The sequence below is a fragment of the Haliotis cracherodii genome, unplaced genomic scaffold (genome assembly GCF_022045235.1).
Source record: "Haliotis cracherodii isolate W230 unplaced genomic scaffold, xgHalCrac1.p SCAF_10, whole genome shotgun sequence".
Classification (NCBI taxonomy): Eukaryota; Metazoa; Mollusca; class Gastropoda; order Lepetellida; family Haliotidae; genus Haliotis; species Haliotis cracherodii.
The window spans coordinates 27301204-27327918 of NW_027266265.1; the positions used below are offsets into that span (position 1 = coordinate 27301204).

At 38.2% G+C, this 26715-nt stretch overlaps 1 protein-coding gene across 7 annotated transcripts in view; it reads right to left on the reverse strand.

The window, feature by feature from the left end:
• LOC139454226 (GATOR2 complex protein WDR59-like) overlaps window positions 1–10953 on the reverse strand; it is an 81429-nt gene extending 70476 nt beyond the window's left edge. For all 7 annotated transcript variants that reach the window (XM_071235814.1, XM_071235810.1, XM_071235812.1 and 4 more), the window contains exons 1-2: window positions 10820–10953; window positions 8532–8581 (exon numbers count right to left, since the gene is read on the reverse strand). In XM_071235814.1, the coding sequence (XP_071091915.1) occupies window positions 8532–8581; window positions 10820–10873 (104 nt within the window). In that variant the 5' untranslated portion in view covers window positions 10874–10953. The remainder of the gene's footprint in view (window positions 1–8531; window positions 8582–10819) is intronic.
• Window positions 10954–26715: the final 15762 nt, after the last annotated feature.

The following is a 26715-nucleotide window of genomic DNA, read 5'->3' on the forward strand; positions in this document are numbered from 1 at the left end:
TGATAAAAGGGGTCTTACATCGCGAAATGCATCAAATCCCATGAGCACCTTGATTAAAAACATGAAAAGATTTGGAAAATATCTGTTGACAACAAGTTAGTGGTGCACATGCTTTACAAATCCTGCAATCGACCGAAATCTGCATGACAGTTTACGAACTGGATTTCGATTTCATTGCGCGACTGTGATTGGACTATGCATAGACTCATTAGTCCAACCAAAATGTAACTCCATAATACCAGCTTAGTTCGGCAAGGGTGGAAATTGTCAGTTAACTCACTTGCCTCGGGAAGATATGTAATAAAATTATCCGTCTACTCAAATTACACTATTCTTTCCTCAGTGATACAACCAGCAATATCACCTGTACACCAATATACATGTAATTGGGAAAGTTTTGTATCATACAGACTTCCCTTCCACTGTCTTAATACACAGGAAAACTTTGTTTTCACCCAAAAGTTCACTCTAAACAGCCTTCTGATTAGGCTAAATACATCAAGGGCTTGCACGTACAAGGTCTCAGTTTTGAATGTGGATATCTGCAGACCTCGCAGTCTGAAGACACGTTTGGATTAGTTGACTCATTGAGCTAGTGAAAGTCTGTGATAAGGTGGTGATGGAGATGGGGACATGACTTTTGAAAGAAAACTATGGTGGTGAAAGGGTCCAGAATATATATCAATATGTCATACAATGGAGAATGGAAATCAGGTTGACTGTCAAGGTAGGTTATTTCCTCATTTAAGACCATGTACAAATCATTGTGGACAAAACACCTTAAATGTCTACACAGGAAGGTCAGGCTGATATACTACCTGGTCATGTACAATTTTGTTACAATGCATTTGTGAATGTCCTCAAAATTAACCTTGCCCTGACATGTGAGTAACGACATGACAGATGCAGTTTCTGATGATGCAGATAATGATGGAATGAATCATTCTTTCTAACCATAAATCTGGAGAAAGATTGGAACACTGCTAAGGTCCCCCCCATCTTAGTTGCTGATAGACGTTAAAGTTGGAACATTTGGTTTAACACAGGCAATTAGAATATCTATCTTATGCTACTGTCAAACTGGTATACATTTACTTGGAGCAAACATACTTACTAAAGTTTATTATCCATTTTGTTTAGTTTAGTGTTCTCAGAGACCATATACTGATATATGGCCTCTGAGTGTTCCAAAGGAACTGCAAACCTGTCAAAAAAATCCACTTTTCATCGTTCATAAATTGGGATCCCCCCTCAAAGGTCAAGTCTCAAATCAATGTAATTGAATCTTGTTTACATTTAAAATCAGAATATTTTTTGAATTTCGGGTGTCAAAAGATACCACAAGATGACTTACAAAAACTGAGTACAAAGTTTTGTTTTGACAATGTCTCAGTATGACATAATCTATCAGAGAAACTGACAACTGAAACTGGTTCAGTCGGTAGAGTTTTCCCCAGTCGTTTTACAACTTTCAGTGCTGTCTCCTCCCATCTGAAGGTGTTTGGGGGTGTCATCTTTGCCTTTTCTTGGATGTAGGGGCATGGTTGAGGATTTGCAATCCAAAAGGAAGAGCTATGTATAGTAGCCATTTTCTTGGGTAAAACATCTGGCCTATTCTGTGTGAGAACTTGTGAAATTACTCTAACATCAACATTTTAGCAGATAATAAAGACTACATGTGACCTGACGATAGATCTTTCAACCTAGGTCATGTGGGATTCTGTTTTAGTAAAACGAAATCATGGTGGGCCCTCAAACTAAATGTATGATTGCAGTTTGGAGATACAAAATACAGAAAAGCAAGAATTTCATGGCTATTTTGATGTTAACTGTTCATGTATTAGTTGTATTTCCCTGAGGAGAGAGAACAGACACTGTTAGCTGCTCACTGTGGGTAGGAGTCCTCTGCTAGCACTTCTGGCTTTGATTGGTAAGTGTTATCAGGGGAAAAGAAGGGGTGGTCCTGGGGCCCTTAAGGTTTGCTTCCTGTTGGAATCTTGGCAGGCATACCCTAAATCTTTTACTGTTAACATTAAGGTTACAACAGAAGGACCTTTCGACAAAATGCATAGTAAAAAAACTGTATGTGATTTGTACAAAGAACTTTCTAAATCTAATTTGCTACTAAAACATACATGTGTTTCAGTCACCTCCTTTCATAATCTTGAAATATTACTCTAATAAAATGTACTTGTTTACAAAGACTGAAAGCTGGTAAAATGGTCGCTATTTAAAATAAACTATTCCTGACTATAAATAATATTGATGACAAACATTCATTCAACATGTTCAGTATGAGTAACAAAACTGTTAACTTCAATTTCTTACCTTCTTCTCATCATGTTCACAGCCAAAGTGTAAACCAATATTTGTTCTTCAATGAGCAAGGTGGTTCAGTGAAAGAATGTTCAATGTGGATATTGAAGACAGCAATACTTGTGGCAATTATATGGCCAATCAGTGTGAAGACAGCAATACTTATAGCAGCTATAGTATACAGTGGCAATTATATGGCCAATCAGTGTGAAGACAGCAGTCAGCAATCAAACCATGGAACCTGTGCAGCTATGACAGGAATAAGTGTGACCATAAACATAGCATACATACCCATAGCAGTTACCTCCCCTTTAATGTTGATTAGTATTGGCTTAGGATTCAAGAAATACAGTGAAGTATACAAGATGAGTGTAAATCAAGCTCAGTGGTCTGAATGTTTATACTTCAATCACATGTACCTTCACAAGCACTATCATCATCAAAGCTCAGCTATTCCTCCTCCAAGTCGGGGAGTGTACTGAGGACATTGTTTGACAAGCAATAAATATACATGTATAAATGATCATCATCATCATCTAAAGGATATCATATTTCCCAAAATACCTGTATCAACCTATACAACCATCAGTCCTTCCTACAGAATAGTTACGGAAGGATGAAACATTTGTATGACTTGCTGGTTATATTACTAAAGCAAGTTGACAAAAAACTTTCCCAGAACCTCCATCTCTGCAAAGCTTGGTTAATACTGTCCACAGTGCACAGTTTCATACCAGGCGTGTCAGCAGCTGACACCAGGAATTTGTCTAACATTTCATTGACATCAACTGCTTATAAAATCAAATCATCAAAGATAGAAGTGGGTTTAAGAGCAATATGATGCTTTTCTCACACTCATAGTTGATGCACATTGCCAGAACTCCACCATCGGATGGTCTGTGAAATGTGCAGGTTGTTTACTTGGCCACTTTGCCTGTAGCACATCATGCCACGTACTGTCTCTACCATTCTGTTGTAGTTGGGTCTGCATCACAATGTATGGGAGGGCCATGTAGAGTGTGACCACCAGGGGCTGTTTTAGTACTGTACACCATCATGGAGCAGCTGCCTGGTTACCAAGGATAATGTGTAATTGCACAAACTGAAAGTTTTGAAAATAAAACAGCTTTTGCTTTTCAGTGTATCAAGCATACTGTCTCCAATGGTGTAACCAGGAACGTGACATATAGTTGTATTTGATTGTTGGGCCAATATTAAATCAGTGTCATATTTGGTGACTAGTGGTATTAACATTGCAATGTAATACACATAAGACACTGTAAAAAGTGTCTTGTGTTGAGGTTCAATATGTGTTACCAGTAAGATGAGGAAGTGATGCTTTGTTATTTGAACTTGAAGAGCCAGTATTACACATTAACAGTCGATACTTGTTATATTTTAGAATTTTATTGAGACTGTTAATAATTGATAAGTTGCACTACAAAAACAAGATCATATTATTCAGGAACTACTGAAACATGGTGTGAGGGTTTCCAAGTGTATACCATGAAGGAAGATAGGCACACAGCTGCTCATGAGAACTGGTTACACACCAATTCTAAATTCTGTATGTTGGACATATTATCCTAGATAAAAACAAGAATTGTGTGTCAGGTTTACTGAACATGGTGCGAGTAACACAAAACCTCTCAAACAGTATTACAAACACATAGCTGAGCACTGCTTACTGTTGTGGGTACGGTGTTCAGTATTCATGTGATGTTACAGTGTCAAGAGAACTCCTGAATATGATAGACTGGCTCATTTCTCATCTTGTCACAACTTTAATACTGGCTAAATATAAACTACTATTTGAGTAATTTACAACAAAACAAGAAGAAAATATAAAGTGTGCTGCTCACGGTCTGTTCCAAAAATCAACTGATTGATGGTTTGTTTCATATTGAAAGAAGCAATCATAAAATCTGTGTTCCATTTGTTTCCATAAATTATAATTATTATAAAGTTATAAAGTATTTTTTGAAAATTAAGTCTTTTAAGCTAGGAGATGTGTTTGTCTTGCTGGGTCTAGTAAAATATTTCAATTACATTCTTTATTGGGTCTGAGTGAAGGTGCTAAGAAAAATTGATTTTCATTTTAGGTGAATTTTCATAAATGTTCATGATCAATCATTCATCAACAATCAATCATCCATAGCTTTTTCGGACCATGGATTACATTTTTGAACCACTTCCCAACACTGATAATCCTGCTACAGTATGCTGTGACCACTTGTCTGCAGCCCAAGTATAGTCAAGTAAGTTCGGTCTAGTAACTGGAGTAAACTCAGGTAATAATAATCCATATAATTCTGAAGTCTGCTGCCAAGTTTGGGCTCCTTGATTTATATGCTTTTGGCACAGACTGCTGTGAGATGTCAGAAGTAAATGTGGTCCTTGGCCTCAATTATTGAGCACTGAGAATGTACATTATCAGAAAACATGCACATCTTGTTTGACATTGCTTTACTTTAAACAATCCTATTTGTTGTGTCTCATTAGCATCAGCCCTTTACATGTCTGTACCGTGATGGTGATGTAGCATCAGCCCTAAACATGTCTATACTGTGATGGTGATGTAGCATCAGCCCTAAACATGTCTGTACTGTGATGGTGATGATGAGATGCTGGTGTCACCACCAGGGTGTGCAGGGGTTTCGAGTTAGGGTCTTCAACTCTCCCTCGGTGTGGGACAACATTCAGCTTGTAAAACACCCTGCTAATGGAACATGTTACAAAGATTTGTTTTAAGTGACATCATTTTATTTGACATTTATATTCCTGTTGTGGGCCAGCAGGGGACACTCAGCATGACACTGGGAGACAGTAGTGAGGTGGTGGGTGATGCCATATCATATTATGTCATCATGGTGCCTGTCAGCATGTCGGGTTGTACATGTTAACAAGCAGATCAGTTATAGCCTTCATAACAAGAAATCAAAAACGATTAACTGTTTGTTACAGGACCCATATTTTGGGTTTGACCAAATCCTCCTGTGACTCCCTAAACAAACATTGCATTGAAAGCATTCCTGGCATCTGCAGCCAGGGTTCTCTCACTTGCCCGGTCCAATGTATAGATTAGATCACGAGGATAGGTGTCTTATTGTTGAAATGGTTGATTAAACCACAAGGCGCGCATAGAATGCACAGAGTAACATACAGTATAAAAATTGCATAAAACATATTTTGTAGTTCATAAACGGTTAAGCAATTAGTCATGATGTAAGTAAATATTTAGTTGTTAATTTCATACAATTTCTCCAATGTCACTGTGGCAGAAGACTACATTCGAGAATTCCATGCGGACTTTTCGAGTTCGATTTCCACTGGCGGAAAAGGTTTTTCCATGATATGTTCTATCATCAGGAAGCTGGGATAATCCCTTAACAATGGGCATGTGGGGCATAGTGCACTCCATATAACACACTGAGATATACTCAAACAAACAAGGTAAAGTTACCTTTATTTCAGCACGTGCTGATGATGAGTACACTGCACATTCTGCTAAATATAACCTCTCTCAGTCACCTGACTGTGATACTCACCTTGATTGAAACCCCTGATCAAAACTCAATCATGATGTTTATTGCAGCAAGGAGTTCAATGACTATGCTGTGGCAACACAGGTTGACTATGGTTCTTCCCTGTTGGTTGATGGAACTACTACCTGATAACTGGACCAGGAACAAACAACAACTTAGAAGGACTCCATTTCCGACTCAACAAAACCTTGCTTTATCATCACCCGAAACTCAGATTTATTGCCATCATCAGTTCCATTGAGAAGTGATTTCGGTGCAAAGCAAGTCTATAGAGAGAATGAGCACAGTCTTAAAAGACTGAAAGTTCAACTTCAAAGACAAGGGAAAACTCATCCAGTACCTGCGTGCCGTGAACTACTATGCTAAACTTGGCTGACTTTAATATGACTTTATTGTATATGGAGAGTATATGACAACTTGAATGCAGAGATGGCTGACTGTTGTATTTTGTTATACAAGTTTCTACCTTAACTTCTCCCTGTAGGATTGCATGATAGAAAATGTCGGTGGAACCACAAAATGCTTCTCATTAGAGTTGGCAAATCGAGCTAATTGGGTGCCTGTGATGTGTGACCTAGTTCATGTCCCTTGGGGGGAAGGTTTTCCAGACGTGTTGCCCTAGAATCCTCTATGCTGTCTTGGGAGTACTAATATACCGAAATTAAAGGTCCTGCCTAAAACCGGAAGTCAAGTGTAAAAGGAACCAGGCTTCGGCATTTTGGCGTCCTTTAATCAGGGATGCTTCCATACAGCAGAAGGCTGAGACCTCCAATTTCAAGTCACTGTACTTCCAATTTCAACCCAAAACATGGGTTTCATGCTGTTTTAGTATTCATACTACTGAAACCATTCTCACCATCCAGTTTTAATTCAAATTGACAGACTGGTGTGTGTGTGTGTGTGTGTGTGTGTGTGTGTGTGTGTGTGTGTGTGTGTATGAGTGTGAGTGTGTGTGTGTGTGTGTGTGTGTGTGTGTGTGTGTGTGTGTGTAAGCAAATGCTTTAATCACTTGGTTACCGGATCACCCCGGGGGTGCTTGTAACAGTTCGAACTAGTTGGTTTTTAGAGTGCTTGCCCACTGAGCTACCATACCATACGCAATTGAACATGTATATCACACTCAAACACATGCTACTAACTCCCAGCAGGCCAGTTATTATTTTCCTCCCCTAATGCTGAGATACAGATAGGGTAACAACAAGCACCATCTTTGGTATGACGTGACCAGAAGAATCAAACCACTGTCCTTTCTCCCCACAGACAGATGCTCTAGCCACAACACCACTGAGGCCGTTTTGACAGATTGGGGAACCATGAACTCCCCACTGAATATGATGCACCTATATCAAAGTGAAGGAAGCTGAGGGGCTGGTGTGTGCCTGTGAAGGCTGACACAGACACCAGTTTATTCGTGGTAACACCATGTGTGGACTAACCTCATCAACCAAATGTAAATACTGGGATGTACTTACATTTATTTATTTAATAAAACATATTTTATATATTGACAGGGTAAGGTTAGTGAGTGCACCAGGAATGGGTGCAACACCATCTTTTTGAGGAGTGAATCATGTACAATGTATGACAAGCAACACCACTCACTACTATGCTATCACACATAGCAATGTTGCACCAGAGTCGTGTGTACACTGGTATTGAGTGGGCTGTTGAGCCCTTGACATGGGCAGCTGTCAACACAGAATGTACAGACAGTGATCCAAAATGTAGAACAGAATCAGAATGATTACATCACTGTATTGACATTACCAATGCTACCATCTCCATTTGGTGGTAATACCTTTCATACAACATAGTCTTTCTTTAAGATACTACACAAACATCGGTCTACCACCTAAAGCCTATATTCCCTCATTTCAGATGGGTTAAAAATACTTTTGTTCATCCCCAAAACTGCTTTTCAATTGGATAAACCTGGAATAACATGAGCACCTAAGCATATGATAGCAAGGGAAACATCATGGCAGACAGCAAAGAGTTAGAGTGCCACACATTCAGGTCCACCCTCAACATGCTGAAACAAACATTCTACCTAAAGATTTCGGTAAGTTTGAAATTGAACAAAGTTTTGAAAATGGTAGTGGTAAATTAGCTCATTGATTGTATGCAGTGAATGGGATGCAGTGAATGGGATGTAGTCTGTCTTACAGACCCTGATACAAATATATATCAAATACAGCCCATGCAAGTCTAAAATATTTGGCAAGTCTATATCACTGCAGTATCAGTATCTGAAAATGAAGAGAGTCACTGGGCTCCTTTATATTATATTTTTATTAAGGTAACTGAACAACTGTTTTTTTATGTACGATATGTTCATTTCAGAGACTAGATGTTAGTCTAAATGGGATGCAGTCGATGGAGATTTGTGCCCAGACCCGAGGACGCTCACAACACTGAAGCCTTGATGCAGCCCTCATCCAAGTCAGCAACTACTGGTGGATTTTGCATGGTCAGCTTGGAATCATTCATTCAGTCGTAAGTCTTCAGATATTAATGAATAAGTAAAGTGAAAAACAATGCATCAAATAACAGACACACCGCTTGTTGGTAAAATTCCACATCTTCAACAAGAGAACAACAATGACTACCGTACAACGGCCACTACAGCTACAAGGAAAGTATGCTTCCCCTAGTATCAGCATCACTTACCCCCCTAACAGTGCCCATTCTCCGACAGTGTCCACAGCCATGGCGTTTGCCTGCAAACAAAAATACAAATCTGTAAAACAGTACCCCAGAGAGCAAATGTTTTTACTCAATCATGTTTCTGGTAGTCAGCAAAAAAGCACTTCATCATACCAGCAGGCAGAAAATAGTAGGTGTACACTTGACAAACAGGTGGGTATTACATTGTTTACTTCCAGTGTTAGTGCACATACCATGCACTGACTATCACATTGTGATAATGATTCATGCAGAAATTGCTGAGAAAATGGCTAATATGATGTACCAAGACATGCCAACTGATTTTCATAAATAACATAAATACTTTTGCATTGTTGCTGTCTGAAAACCTTTATTCATATTCTGTCATATCAGATATGTGTATCATATAACCATAAATGACAACAACCTCTAGCCCAGCCAGAGGTAACGGTACCCTAATGTGGGACATGTATTCTATATGTACGTCCGCCTCCGTGGTCTAGTGGTAAAGCTTCAACCCAGAGAGTGGAAGGATGGGGGTTAGATCCCCGGTCACGTCATACCAAAAGACATTAAAAAATGGTACTTGTTGTTTCCCTTCCCGGCGTTGGCATTAAGGGGCTACAATAAGTACTAGTCGGCTCGAGTTAGTATACTGTGTTATTGAGAGGGGTATTCATGTTAAACTGCAGCATGGTATCTCAGTGGGCTAGCACTATAAAATTTGTCCTGACCAGTACAAGCAATCTTGCCACACACACACGTGTATGCCGTCGATATGTAAGTGCAATCATCTTGAACGTGACATTAAACCCCATTACACCTCAACTCCATATGTACATGGCAGGAGATTTGACACACAAGATGGGAACCATTTACTTTTTTGCATCTCTTGTTGACTCTAATCATGTTCATATGAAGAATTTACCTATCACAAGAGTGATATTATTAAACATAACCCCCAAAATAATGAGACATTGTCATCCACTTATATGTGAATTGCATGACATGTAATATTTCTTGATATGATGTTTTCTACATCATGTGTGACCATGTGGTATGCATGTCTTTAGCCCATCATTATGTGCATCAATAGTTCTAGATACAATTACAAATATTCAGATCATTTTTTCTGTGTTAATTATTTATTTTTTTAACTGAATGACCGCCAATAATACATGCCAGACATTGGCAGTCATGCTAGTGGATGACAGTGTTTCCCATGAATGAAAAATGTGACATTATCTGCGTCCATTGATGTAACACGTTCCAGAAGCAGGGTTTTACCAGATACAAAATATTGCAACCTTTACGCATACAAATTAAATGGACACAAGCAATATTCATTGCAGGTCCTTTGGGATGCGAAAATGTCTGGCTTGAATCATGAAGTGATCAGTCATATACACCAATATACCTATGACCTATTTAGTATAAAGCAGAGGTCTCTCTGCGCACAATATATGACCACTAGCAAGGCTGCAAATGTGATACATGATACAAAATATGCATTTTGTACTTTTTCAGTGAAAGAATAATCTAAATAGGGACAAATGGGAGCTTGAAAGGCTGCTTGCATACCCTACAATTCGGCTGTCTGGGACTATTTCGGCTTCCCTAGTGCTTTTGGTAAAAGACTCGGAACAGATAACAAAGAAGTCTATCCCTACTTTAACACTCATCTGAAATACAGGAGTATTTCAGTTCATGGCCGTGTGTTGTTATCCTGGCTTATCAAGATATGTACCATATTGTTACCAGTGTATCGAGATACATATCGTATCCTTCAGTTTTGTTTGACCCCTAACCACTACAGCATCACCATGAGAAGTGAAGGCATTGTAGCATCAGTCTATGTTATGTCCCTCTTATGGTCTCTGGCCATTTTAAAATCCTAAAGACTCATAATCAGCCAATGACTCACAGTGCACTAATTACACATTTCTATAATTAGACCTGCGCTTGAGACGAGGACCAGGCAGTTGAAGATGTCCCCAAATGTTTGACCTTTTCCAAAAGACAACTGCACATAAATAATGTTTCCTACATGAGACAACAGTAACAGATTATATGTCTTATTCAAGACATTGTCACATCAAGGTTCGAACAAAGTTAATCTTAATATATCGGAAACTAATTATTAAATTAGATCTTCACATGACGAGTGGGTGTCAATCTCAAGCGATCTAACAAAACTTTTTGTAGTGTTGCTTGTAGTGACTGACACTATGCAAGTGACACACCGCGCAGTTACGTCACTTGCAGTAAGGCTAATATAAACATTTTACGACCTGAATGTCTCGATATTCGGCAACGAAATGCTCACTGCTCCACTGCGTCGCCATCCTGAGTCTCGAGGCGGAGGCCTATCTAAACTACAGCACCGTCTCTCAGCTGGAGTTTTATTGAGTAAGTTTTAGGGAAATGTGTTTCTGGTAAGTCGTGAGAGTACCGTCCCATGCATCTTTCATCAGAATACACACGTAGATCACATATATTACATTCATTGAACACACGATAACCATATCTATGTTATAAACATATATTTGAATGGGAAAACACCACTTATTACGTATTACGACATATGTCAGACGTATAACTTCTGGCATTGTGAGTGTAGAATATGCCTTGTGTGGAGTTCGAACATCATTTGAATAATAAATAGATCTACATTCTATATTTCCAAAACCGACAGGCCACATATTTTTTTACATCTGTCATTATACAAACGTGAATCTAATCCAATTGTACATGACAATGTTCATCAAATGCATTTGCCCAAATATGTTGATATGCACCGACGATGCATATTCGGATCAACAGCACAAAATTATCAAAGCGTACGTAAAATATCAATAACCATTCCACCTGAATGAGGTTAACTGGGCACCGAATCCTTTTAAGTGATGACATACAAACATAGTTGTACCCCACCTTACGTCACAACTGGCAATATTCAGGAAACTGAAAAAAATATTGCCATTGTCAAGGAGGGCGCATATACAGATACTTGATCTATATTCATTCGGGGCTCTGGAGGTTTGGCTGTTTAATTTTTCTCACATGCACCCGTTTGGGTAGGGGTGGGGTGGGTTTGGGTGAGCGCTTTTTGCGCGAATGTTACTCGTAACCTTGTCAGAGTCACTATGTTTGAGAGGATCGGTTCGACATTTCCAATTTTTGGCATGAAGCTAAACGATAAAAATAAAAACGATGGAAGTATGAAAAACTCACCCTATATATTTCAAAGTACCCCTGATTCCATTTTAATAGCGATAGCCATAGTTGATGAAAAGGGAGTGAGTGAGGGAGGGAGTATGATTTTACGCCGCCTTAGCAATATTACAGCAATATCACGGCTTGGGTCACCAGAAATGGGCTTCACACATTGTAGGATTGTACCCATGTTGGGAATCGAACCCGTGTCTTCGGCGTGACGAGCGAACGCTTTAACCACTAGGCTACCCGACCAATAGGGGTGGGATGTTATAGGATTTGAAAAATGTATGCAAATGGCTTACGCCGCCATAATAATTACTTCCTATCGAATTTTACATGCAAAAATTGCGTGACTTCTAGGGTATAGTGCTGAGAAGACATATGGTGTATGTTTCCATGGTAAACACGTGTTTGGCAGGACTTCAGCGGACCCAGAGCTCGGAGGACCATTGGTACCACTTTGTGACATACTACACATGTTTACATGTGGTAGACAACGTGATTCTGAACCGTACCGAACATGTGCGACCACAAACAAATCATATCACTACATCATTTGTGGATGTGGTTTCTACTACTACACGCAGTTTAATGTGTTTCGGCAGTTATTTGTATTCATCGAGCATGCGTATTAGTGCAACCTCTCTTTTAAAATTAACGCTATACCCGCCTTTGCTGTATACAAACAATTCACTTAGTCTCTTATGAAGCATTTTCACGAATACAACAGTAAGCCATTCTTCAAGATTTCAGCGCAATCCTAGTCATACAGACCGGAAAACAATTATATCCAATACAGCCCAGGTAAGTCTATAATTGTTGGCGAGTCTAGATTACTGCAGTTTCAAGCTGAGAATCAAGATAGTCTCTGGGATTCTCTTTGTCATATTGGTATTAAGATAATCCAACAATGTTTTTTCCTGTAAAATATTTTCATTTCAGAGACTATAGATGCTAGTCTTATACAATCCCTACTTGTGCATTCTCCAAATGCACATAGATGATGGAGATGGTTCAGTCTCTGTCCTATAGCTTCTCTGACTTCAGTGAAACTAGCCTCGCATGACAAACTCGCTCTCATGCGTGGTTGATAATTGCTTACTGTACTCTATGGCTGGAGCTATATGCAGGCTGTAAACTGTGCATAGTTTACATCGAGTAACTACATTGTATATTGAAGCGTTACTTATAAAATGCATTGAAAACAATAAATATATGCGGCAAATATTGATGCCAGTGCTGTACATACATCACTATGGGAACATTCATCATGGCTAACGTTCCAGCATGCACTAGTTGTTGAGTAGCCTCAGGGGATGAACATGGATACTTGATAAACTTTGAAATATGTTCAGAAAGATATGTTCACTATAGGGGGAGCCATTATTGATTTCCATTTTTGTCATTTGAAAATTGTTATTAGAAATAAGCATGGATTACATTTCCTTTCTTACACCAGTATCAACACACACACACGCACGCACGCACGCACGCACGCACGCACGCACGCACACATACACGATAGGGCAGGACACATGCAGAAATAAATATTGTAGTGGCAGTAAAATGTACAATACATGTAATTGTATAAAATAATTCAATTATTTCAGGCCATTTAATTTTTATTTGAACGTATTAATAAAATAACTTTCTTTTATCATTCCCAGTGCATCATTGTCACATTTGTAAAACGGGATATCACAAAAGTTGGTGTTTCATTCCCGGCACACTAATCAATGTGTTGACTGAGTGACACCGACAAGAGGGGTCCCTTATTTGTTGTCGGCGGACCCTCACTCTCGCTCTTTGGGTGTCCCCTGGCTGTCCAATGCGGCCTTGCATTCAGCACATTGTATGACATAAATCAAGTTTTTCGAAGCACAATACAGTTTTCACGGATATAGAAAGTTTTTCCGTCTTTAAATGTAAAAGAACAACATTGTAAAACATGAGGGCAAGTACCACAATTTGGTCTGTTACACTTTTGTACTGTTTTACATTCTTGTTTTCCACGCGAGAAAGAAGCCCTAGTAAGAATCTGATTCAGATTTTGGCTCTGTCTTTTACTTTTAATAAGTTTATTTTGTGATATTTTTTGTTTTAGTTCTTTACACTTATTAAAGGAATACAGTGTTTCCAGAACACTTCCAAATATTTCCGGTTTTGGGGGATTAAAGGTCGTAACAAACGGGAGAGCACTCTCGTTAGGTTTATCTTCAGGTTTTAAAAGATCACAACGGTTTTGTGATTTAGCCTTGTTTAATGCGTCTTCCACTATTTTTCTTGGGTAGTTTCTTACTAATAGTGACTCCCTCGGTTCATCGAGTCTATATTGTGCACGATCTGAATTAGATACTATCGCGCAGATTCTACGTGCTAATGAGTAAGGGACACTGTTTTTATTTTGACATGGGTGACAGGAATTGTATTTGAGGTATTGCTTGGAATCGTTTGGTTTGTATATACATCTGTTTCAATGATATTGTTTGAATATTGTAACCATTACATCTAGAAACGATAGATTGTTATCGCTCATCTCTAAAGTAAGGATTAAACTTCGATGGAGTGTCTGTAAAATATCTATCAAACACTGTAGATCGTCTTCATTTCGATTCAACAGAACAAAACAATCATCTGAAAATCTTTTCAATTTATCTTGAAATCCCTGTCCAAATTCAATGCCGGATTCTTCGTCAATTTTTTAGTACAGTTTTTCCTCCAAATAACCAAGTACAAGGGTTGCATAAGTAGGGGCCATTTTTGTCCCCATTGCTGTGCCTTCAGCCTGTTTGCAACGAGAACCATCAAAAATAAAGAATAGTTTGTTAAATTTAATACTAACGATAATGAATTCCGAGGTAATGTCTTCTCGGATTTCCGAACGGTATTTATTTATCCAGTATTCAATAGCTTCTATTTCGAGATCATAGGGAATGTTTGAATATAAACTAACTCCATCAAAACCGACTAACTTTGTACCATTTTCGACTGAGGCGGGAAGTTGGTTCAGAAAATCATTGGTATCTTTTCTGTAGCTCTTGACATGTTAAGTTATTGGTTTTAACGCTTTATCCATAAGGTAACTGATTCTGTGTGTGGAACATTTGGGTCCCGCAATTATTGGCCGTTATTTTAAATCATTTACGGGGTTTTTTTTTTACATAAACAGAATTCAATGTTCGACATTTTTATTGGATCTGTGCGCTCTTATGAACTTTAGGGAGGCCATAAAATTACTTTCTTTCGATTCATAATTAATTAAATAATCCTCTTCGTTTTTAGTAAGGCATTGAGAATGTGAATATAGTTATCTTTTAAGTTTATGTAATACAGATTTCTCCGAACTGTCTGAAAGCTTTCTGTAACAAGATTCATCTTTTAACATATCCATTGAGGGTTCTTGGTAATAATTACTGTCCATAATTATTATAGCGCCTCCCTTATCAGCTTCTTTAATAACAATTGACTCGTTGTTTGATAATCTGTTTAGAGACGCTCGTTCACTTCTGTTATGTTTGATTTACCTTTTTGAGGGTTTACAGAAATTGTAGTGAGTGAGTGAGTTTATGCTTTACGCCACATCGACAATTTTTCAGCCATATCGTGACGATACAGAAATTGTAAATCTTTGATGCAGTTAATAACACTGTCTAACAATTTGTTACTACCAGGTTTTGGAGTGAAAGCGTTTTTGTGATAGTATCTTCGTTACTGGCATCAACATCAAAATGATTTAGTACGCTCAATTTTCTAAAAAAAAATCAGACATATCTATTTCTAGTTCATGTAAATCCTGGTTCAATGGAGTAGGGGTGAACTTCATACCTTTAAGTAATACAGAAATGTCCTCCTCTGTCAGATCTACACAAGGTAAGTTGGTCACTTTAGGTTCTATTGTTGAGTTTTTCCCCTGGGGGAACCTCTCTGTCACCACACACACACACACACACACACAGCAGTAAGGCAGATCTACAACAGTAACACATATCTACAACAGTAAGGCAGATCTACAACAGTAAGGCAGATCTACAACAGTAACACATATCTACAACAGTAAGGCAGATCTACAACAGTAAGGCAGATCTACAACAGTAAGGCAGATCTACAACAGTAACACATATCTACAACAGTAAGGCAGATCTACAACAGTAAGGCAGATCTACAACAGTAAGGCAGATCTACAACAGTAAGGCAGATCTACAACAGTAAGACAGATCTACAACAGAAGACAGATCTACAACAGTTAGACAGATCTACAACAGTTAGACAGATCTACAACAGTAAGACAGATCTACAACAGTAAGACAGATCTACAACAGAAGACAGATCTACAACAGTTAGACAGATCTACAACAGTTAGACAGATCTACAACAGTAAGGCAGATCTACAACAGTAACACATATCTACAACAGTAAGGCAGATCTACAACAGTAAGGCAGATCTACAACAGTAAGACAGATCTACAACAGTAAGACAGATCTACAACAGTAAGGCAGATCTACAACAGTAAGGCAGATCTACAACAGTAACACATATCTACAACAGTAAGGCAGATCTACAACAGTAAGGCAGATCTACAACAGTAACACATATCTACAACAGTAAGACAGATCTACAACAGTAAGGCAGATCTACAACAGTAAGACAGATCTACAACAGTAAGGCAGATCTACAACAGTAAGACAGATCTACAACAGAAGACAGATCTACAACAGTTAGACAGATCTACAACAGTTAGACAGATCTACAACAGTAAGACAGATCTACAACAGTAAGACAGATCTACAACAATGTCTAAGACAGATCTACAACAGTAAGGCAGATCTACAACAGTAAGACAGATCTACAACAATGTCTAAGACAGATCTACAACAGTAAGGCAGATCTACAACAGTAAGACAGATCTACAACAGTAAGACAGATCTACAACAGTAAGACAGATCTACAACAATGTCTAAGACAGATCTACAACACTAAGACAGATCTACAACAGTAAGACAGATCTACAACAATGTCTAAGACAGATCTACAACAGTAAGGCAGATCTACAACAGTTAGACAGATCTACAACGGTAAGACAGATCCACAACGGTAAGACAGATCTACAACAGTAAGGCAGATCTATAACAGTAAGACAGATCTACAACGGTAAGACAGATCTACAAAGTGAGACAGATCTACAACAGTAAGGCATATCTACAACAGTAAGACAGATCTACAACAGTAAGACAGATCTACAACAGTAAGACAGATCTACAAATGTAAGACAGATCTACAAAGTGAGACAGATCTACAACAGTAAGACAGATCTACAACAGTAAGGCAGATCTACAACAGTAAGACAGATCTACAACAGTAAGACAGATCTACAACAGTAAGACAGATCTACAACAGTAAGGCAGATCTACAACAGTAAGACAGATCTACAACAGTAAGGCAGATCTACAACAGTAAGACAGATCTACAACAGTAAGGCAGATCTACAACGGTAAGACAGATCTACAACAGTAAGACAGATCTACAACAGTAAGACAGATCTACAACACTAAGACAGATCTACAACAGTAAGGCAGATCTACAACAGTAAGACAGATCTACAACAGTAAGGCAGATCTACAACAGTAAGACAGATCTACAACAGTAAGGCAGATCTACAACAGTAAGACAGATCTACAACAGTAAGACAGATCTACAACAGTAAGACAGATCTACAACGGTAAGGCAGATCTACAACAGTAAGACAGATCTACAACAGTAAGACAGATCTACAACAGTAAGACAGATCTACAACAGTAAGACAGATCTACAACAGTAAGACAGATCTACAACAGTAAGACAGATCTACAACAATGTCTAAGGCAGATCTACAACAGTAAGACAGATCTACAACAGTAAGACAGATCTACAACAGTAAGGCAGATCTACAACAGTAAGGCATATCTATAACAGTAAGACAGATCTACAACAGTAAGGCAGATCTACAACAGTAAGACAGATCTACAACAGTAAGACAGATCTACAACAGTAAGACAGATCTACAACAATGTCTAAGGCAGATCTACAACAGTAAGGCAGATCTACAACAGTAAGACAGATCTACAACAGTAAGACAGATCTACAACAGTAAGACAGATCTACAACAGTAAGACAGATCTACAACAGTAAGACAGATCTACAACAGTAAGACAGATCTACAACAGTTAGACAGATCTACAACAGTAAGACAGATCTACAACAGTAAGACAGATCTACAACAGTAAGGCATATCTATAACAGTAAGACAGATCTACAACGGTAAGACAGATCTACAACAGTAAGACAGATCTACAACGGTAAGACAGATCTACAACAGTAAGACAGATCTACAACAGTAAGGCAGATCTACAACAGTAAGACAGATCTACAACAGTAAGACAGATCTATAACAGTAAGACAGATCTACAACAGTAAGACAGATCTACAACAGTAAGACAGATCTACAACAGTAAGACAGATCTACAACAGTAAGACAGATCTACAACAGTAAGGCAGATCTACAACGGTAAGACAGATCTACAACAGTAAGACAGATCTACAACAGTAAGACAGATCTACAACAGTAAGACAGATCTACAACAGTAAGGCATATCTATAACAGTAAGACAGATCTACAACGGTAAGACAGATCTACAACAGTAAGACAGATCTACAACAATGTCTAAGACAGATCTACAACAGTAAGACAGATCTACAACAGTTAGACAGATCTACAACAGTAAGACAGATCTACAACAATGTCTAAGACAGATCTACAACAGTAAGACAGATCTACAACAGTTAGACAGATCTACAACAGTAAGACAGATCTACAACAGTAAGGCAGATCTACAACAGTAAGGCATATCTATAACAGTAAGACAGATCTACAACGGTAAGACAGATCTACAACAGTTAGACAGATCTACAACAGTAAGACAGATCTACAACACTAAGACAGATCTACAACAGTAAGACAGATCTACAACAATGTCTAAGACAGATCTACAACAGTAAGGCAGATCTACAACAGTAAGACAGATCTACAACAGTAAGACAGATCTACAACAGTAAGACAGATCTACAACAGTTAGACAGATCTACAACAGTAAGACAGATCTACAACAGTAAGACAGATCTACAACAGTAAGGCAGATCTACAACAGTAAGACAGATCTATAACAGTAAGGCAGATCTACAACAGTAAGGCAGATCTACAACAGTAAGACAGATCTACAACGGTAAGACAGATCTACAAAGTGAGACAGATCTACAACAGTAAGGCAGATCTACAACGGTAAGACAGATCCACAGCGGTAAGACAGATCTACAACAGTAAGGCAGATCTATAACAGTAAGACAGATCTACAACGGTAAGACAGATCTACAAAGTGAGACAGATCTACAACAGTAAGGCATATCTACAACAGTAAGACAGATCTACAACAGTAAGACAGATCTACAACAGTAAGGCAGATCTACAACAGTAAGGCAGATCTACAACAGTAAGACAGATCTACAACAGTAAGGCAGATCTACAACGGTAAGACAGATCTACAACAGTAAGACAGATCTACAACAGTAAGACAGATCTACAACACTAAGACAGATCTACAACAGTAAGGCAGATCTACAACAGTAAGACAGATCTACAACAGTAAGGCAGATCTACAACAGTAAGACAGATCTACAACAGTAAGGCAGATCTACAACAGTAAGACAGATCTACAACAGTAAGACAGATCTACAACAGTAAGACAGATCTACAACAGTAAGACAGATCTACAACAGTAAGGCAGATCTACAACAGTAAGACAGATCTACAACAGTAAGACAGATCTACAACAGTAAGACAGATCTACAACAGTAAGACAGATCTACAACAGTAAGACAGATCTACAACAGTAAGGCAGATCTACAACAGTAAGACAGATCTACAACAGTAAGACAGATCTACAACAGTAAGACAGATCTACAACAGTAAGACAGATCTACAACAGTAAGACAGATCTACAACAGTTAGACAGATCTACAACAGTAAGGCAGATCTACAACAGTAAGACAGATCTACAACAGTAAGACAGATCTACAACAGTAAGACAGATCTACAACAGTAAGACAGATCTACAACAGTAAGACAGATCTACAACAGTAAGGCAGATCTACAACAGTAAGGCATATCTATAACAGTAAGACAGATCTACAACAGTAAGGCAGATCTACAACAGTAAGACAGATCTACAACAGTAAGACAGATCTACAACAGTAAGACAGATCTACAACAATGTCTAAGGCAGATCTACAACAGTAAGGCAGATCTACAACAGTAAGACAGATCTACAACAGTAAGACAGATCTACAACAGTAAGACAGATCTACAACAGTAAGACAGATCTACAACAGTAAGGCAGATCTACAACAGTAAGGCAGATCTACAACAGTAAGGCATATCTATAACAGTAAGACAGATCTACAACAGTAAGGCAGATCTACAACAGTAAGACAGATCTACAACAGTAAGACAGATCTACAACAGTAAGACAGATCTACAACAATGTCTAAGGCAGATCTACAACAGTAAGGCAGATCTACAACAGTAAGACAGATCTACAACAGTAAGACAGATCTACAACAGTAAGACAGATCTACAACAGTAAGACAGATCTACAACAGTAAGACAGATCTACAACAGTTAGAAAGATCTACAACAGTAAGACAGATCTACAACAGTAAGACAGATCTACAACAATGTCTAAGGCAGATCTACAACAGTAAGACAGATCTACAACAGTAAGACAGATCTACAACAGTAAGGCAGATCTACAACAGTAAGGCATATCTATAACAGTAAGACAGATCTACAACAGTAAGGCAGATCTACAACAGTAAGACAGATCTACAACAGTAAGACAGATCTACAACAGTAAGACAGATCTACAACAATGTCTAAGGCAGATCTACAACAGTAAGGCAGATCTACAACAGTAAGACAGATCTACAACAGTAAGACAGATCTACAACAGTAAGACAGATCTACAACAGTAAGACAGATCTACAACAGTAAGACAGATCTACAACAGTAAGACAGATCTACAACAGTTAGACAGATCTACAACAGTAAGACAGATCTACAACAGTAAGACAGATCTACAACAGTAAGACAGATCTACAACAGTAAGGCATATCTATAACAGTAAGACAGATCTACAACGGTAAGACAGATCTACAACAGTAAGACAGATCTACAACGGTAAGACAGATCTACAACAGTAAGACAGATCTACAACAGTAAGGCAGATCTACAACAGTAAGACAGATCTACAACAGTAGTAAGACAGATCTACAACAGTAAGGCAGATCTACAACAGTAAGACAGATCTACAACAGTAAGACAGATCTACAACAGTAAGGCAGATCTACAACAGTAAGGCAGATCTACAACAGTAAGACAGATCTACAACAGTAAGACAGATCTACAACAGTAAGACAGATCTACAACAGTAAGACAGATCTACAACAGTAAGACAGATCTACAACAGTAAGACAGATCTACAACAGTAAGACAGATCTACAACAGTAAGGCAGATCTACAACAGTAAGACAGATCTACAACAGTAAGACAGATCTACAACAGTAGTAAGACAGATCTACAACGGTAAGACAGATCTACAACAGTAAGACAGATCTACAACAGTAAGACAGATCTACAACAGTAGTAAGACAGATCTACAACAGTAGTAAGACAGATCTACAACAGTAAGACAGATCTACAACAGTAAGACAGATCTACAACAGTAAGACAGATCTACAACAGTAAGACAGATCTACAACAGTAAGACAGATCTACAACAGTAAGACAGATCTACAACAGTTAGACAGATCTACAACAGTAAGACAGATCTACAACAGTAAGACAGATCTACAACAGTAAGACAGATCTACAACAGTAAGACAGATCTACAACAGTTAGACAGATCTACAACAGTAAGACAGATCTACAACAGTAGTAAGACAGATCTACAACGGTAAGACAGATCTACAACAGTAAGACAGATCTACAACAGTAAGACAGATCTACAACAGTTAGACAGATCTACAACAGTAAGACAGATCTACAACAGTAGTAAGACAGATCTACAACAGTAGTAAGACAGATCTACAACAGTAAGACAGATCTACAACAGTAAGACAGATCTACAACAGTAAGACAGATCTACAACAGTAAGACAGATCTACAACAGTAAGACAGATCTACAACAGTAAGACAGATCTACAACAGTTAGACAGATCTACAACAGTAAGACAGATCTACAACAGTAAGACAGATCTACAACAGTAAGGCAGATCTACAACAGTAAGACAGATCTACAACAGTAAGACATATCTATAACAGTAAGACAGATCTACAACAGTAAGACAGATCTACAACAGTAAGACAGATCTACAACAGTAAGACAGATCTACAACAGTAAGACAGATCTACAACAGTAAGACAGATCTACAACGGTAAGACAGATCTACAACAGTAAGACAGATCTACAACAGTAAGGCAGATCTACAACAGTAAGACAGATCTACAACAGTAAGACAGATCTACAACAGTAAGACAGATCTACAACAGTAAGACAGATCTACAACAGTAAGGCAGATCTACAACAGTAAGACAGATCTACAACAGTAGTAAGACAGATCTACAACAGTAAGACAGATCTACAACAGTAAGACAGATCTACAACAGTAAGGCAGATCTACAACAGTAAGACAGATCTACAACAGTAAGACAGATCTACAACAGTAAGACAGATCTACAACAGTAAGACAGATCTACAACAGTAGTAAGACAGATCTACAACAGTAAGACAGATCTACAACAGTTAGACAGATCTACAACAGTAAGACAGATCTACAACAGTAAGACAGATCTACAACAGTAAGACAGATCTACAACAGTAAGACAGATCTACAACAGTAAGGCAGATCTACAACAATGTCTAAGACAGATCTACAACAGTAAGACAGATCTACAACAATGTCTAAGACAGATCTACAACAGTAGTAAGACAGATCTACAACAGTAAGACAGATCTACAACAGTAAGGCAGATCTACAACAGTAAGACAGATCTACAACAGTAAGACAGATCTACAACAGTAAGGCAGATCTACAACAGTAAGGCAGATCTACAACAGTAAGACAGATCTACAACAGTAAGACAGATCTACAACAGTAAGACAGATCTACAACAGTAAGACAGATCTACAACAGTAAGACAGATCTACAACAGTAAGACAGATCTACAACAGTTAGACAGATCTACAACAGTAAGACAGATCTACAACAGTAAGACAGATCTACAACAGTAAGGCAGATCTACAACAGTAAGACAGATCTACAACAGTAAGACATATCTACAACAGTAAGACAGATCTACAACAGTTAGACAGATCTACAACAGTAAGACAGATCTACAACAGTAAGACAGATCTACAACAGTAAGGCAGATCTACAACAGTAAGACAGATCTACAACAGTAAGACAGATCTACAACAGTAAGACAGATCTACAACAGTAAGACAGATCTACAACGGTAAGACAGATCTACAACAGTAAGACAGATCTACAACAGTAAGACAGATCTACAACAGTAAGGCAGATCTACAACGGTAAGACAGATCTACAACAGTAAGACAGATCTACAACAGTAAGACAGATCTACAACAGTAAGACAGATCTACAACAGTAAGACAGATCTACAACAGTAAGGCATATCTACAACAGTAAGACAGATCTACAACAGTAAGACAGATCTACAACAGTAAGACAGATCTACAACAGTAAGGCAGATCTACAACAGTAAGACAGATCTACAACAGTAAGACAGATCTACAACAGTAAGACAGATCTACAACAGTAAGGCATATCTACAACAGTAAGACAGATCTACAACAGTAAGACAGATCTACAACAGTAAGACAGATCTACAACAGTAAGACAGATCTACAACAGTAAGACAGATCTACAACAGTAAGACAGATCTACAACAGTAAGACAGATCTACAACAGTAAGACAGATCTACAACAGTAAGGCATATCTACAACAGTAAGACAGATCTACAACAGTAAGACAGATCTACAACAGTAAGACAGATCTACAACAGTAAGGCAGATCTACAACAGTTAGACAGATCTACAACAGTAAGACAGATCTACAACAGTAAGACAGATCTACAACAGTAAGACAGATCTACAACACTAAGACAGATCTACAACAGTAAGACAGATCTACAACAATGTCTAAGACAGATCTACAACAGTAAGACAGATCTACAACAGTTAGACAGATCTACAACAGTAAGACAGATCTACAACAATGTCTAAGACAGATCTACAACAGTAAGACAGATCTACAACAGTTAGACAGATCTACAACAGTAAGACAGATCTACAACAATGTCTAAGACAGATCTACAACAGTAAGACAGATCTACAACAGTTAGACAGATCTACAACAGTAAGACAGATCTACAACAGTAAGGCAGATCTACAACAGTAAGGCATATCTATAACAGTAAGACAGATCTACAACGGTAAGACAGATCTACAACAGTTAGACAGATCTACAACAGTAAGACAGATCTACAACACTAAGACAGATCTACAACAGTAAGACAGATCTACAACAATGTCTAAGACAGATCTACAACAGTTAGACAGATCTACAACAGTAAGACAGATCTACAACACTAAGACAGATCTACAACAGTAAGACAGATCTACAACAGTAAGACAGATCTACAACAGTAAGGCAGATCTACAACAGTAAGACAGATCTACAACAGTAAGACAGATCTACAACAGTAAGACAGATCTACAACAGTTAGACAGATCTACAACAGTAAGACAGATCTACAACAGTAAGACAGATCTACAACACTAAGACAGATCTACAACAGTAAGACAGATCTACAACAATGTCTAAGACAGATCTACAACAGTAAGACAGATCTACAACAGTAAGACAGATCTACAACAGTAAGACAGATCTACAACACTAAGACAGATCTACAACAGTAAGGCAGATCTACAACAGTAAGACAGATCTACAACAGTAAGGCAGATCTACAACAGTAAGACAGATCTACAACAGTAAGACAGATCTACAACAGTAAGACAGATCTACAACAGTAAGACATATCTACAACAGTAAGGCAGATCTACAACAGTAAGACAGATCTACAACAGTAAGGCAGATCTACAACAGTAAGACAGATCTACAACAGTAAGACAGATCTACAACAGTAAGACAGATCTACAAAGTGAGACAGATCTATAACAGTAAGACAGATCTACAACAGTAAGGCAGATCTACAACAGTAAGACAGATCTACAACAGTAAGACAGATCTACAACAGTAAGACAGATCTACAACAGTAAGACAGATCTACAACAGTTAGACAGATCTACAACAGTAAGACAGATCTACAACAGTAAGACAGATATACAACGGTAAGACAGATCTACAACAGTAAGACAGATCTACAACAGTAAGGCAGATCTACAACAGTAAGACAGATCTACAACAGTAAGGCAGATCTACAACAGTAAGACAGATCTACAACAGTAAGACAGATCTACAACAGTAAGACAGATCTACAACAGTAAGGCAGATCTACAACAGTAAGACAGATCTACAACAATGTCTAAGGCAGATCTACAACAGTAAGACAGATCTACAACAGTTAGACAGATCTACAACAGTTAGACAGATCTACAACAGTAAGGCAGATCTACAACAGTAAGACAGATCTACAACAGTAAGACAGATCTACAACAGTAAGACAGATCTACAACAATGTCTAAGGCAGATCTACAACAGTAAGACAGATCTACAACAGTAAGACAGATCTACAACAGTAAGACAGATCTACAACAGTAAGACAGATCTACAACAGTTAGACAGATCTACAACAGTAAGGCAGATCTACAACAGTTAGACAGATCTACAACAGTAAGGCAGATCTACAACAGTAAGACAGATCTACAACAGTAAGACAGATCTACAACAGTAAGACAGATCTACAACAGTAAGACAGATCTACAACAGTAAGACAGATCTACAACAGTAAGACAGATCTACAACAGTAAGACAGATCTACAACGGTAAGACATATCTACAACAATGTCTAAGGCAGATCTACAACAGTAAGGCAGATCTACAACAGTAAGACAGATCTACAACAGTAAGACAGATCTACAACAGTAAGACAGATCTACAACAGTAAGACAGATCTACAACAGTAAGACAGATCTACAACAGTAAGACAGATCTACAACAGTAAGACAGATCTACAACAGTAAGACATATCTACAACAATGTCTAAGGCAGATCTACAACAGTAAGGCAGATCTACAACAGTAAGACAGATCTACAACAGTAAGACAGATCTACAACAGTAAGACAGATCTACAACAGTAAGACAGATCTACAACAGTAAGACAGATCTACAACAGTAAGACAGATCTACAACAATGTCTAAGGCAGATCTACAACAGTTAGACAGATCTACAACAGTTAGACAGATCTACAACAATGTCTAAGGCAGATCTACAACAGTAAGACAGATCTACAACAGTAAGACAGATCTACAACAGTAAGACAGATCTACAACAATGTCTAAGGCAGATCTACAACAGTTAGACAGATCTACAACAGTTAGACAGATCTACAACAATGTCTAAGGCAGATCTACAACAGTAAGACAGATCTACAACAGTAAGACAGATCTACAACAGTAAGACAGATCTACAACAATGTCTAAGGCAGATCTACAACAGTTAGACAGATCTACAACAGTTAGACAGATCTACAACAATGTCTAAGGCAGATCTACAACAGTAAGACAGATCTACAACAGTAAGACAGATCTACAACAGTAAGACAGATCTACAACA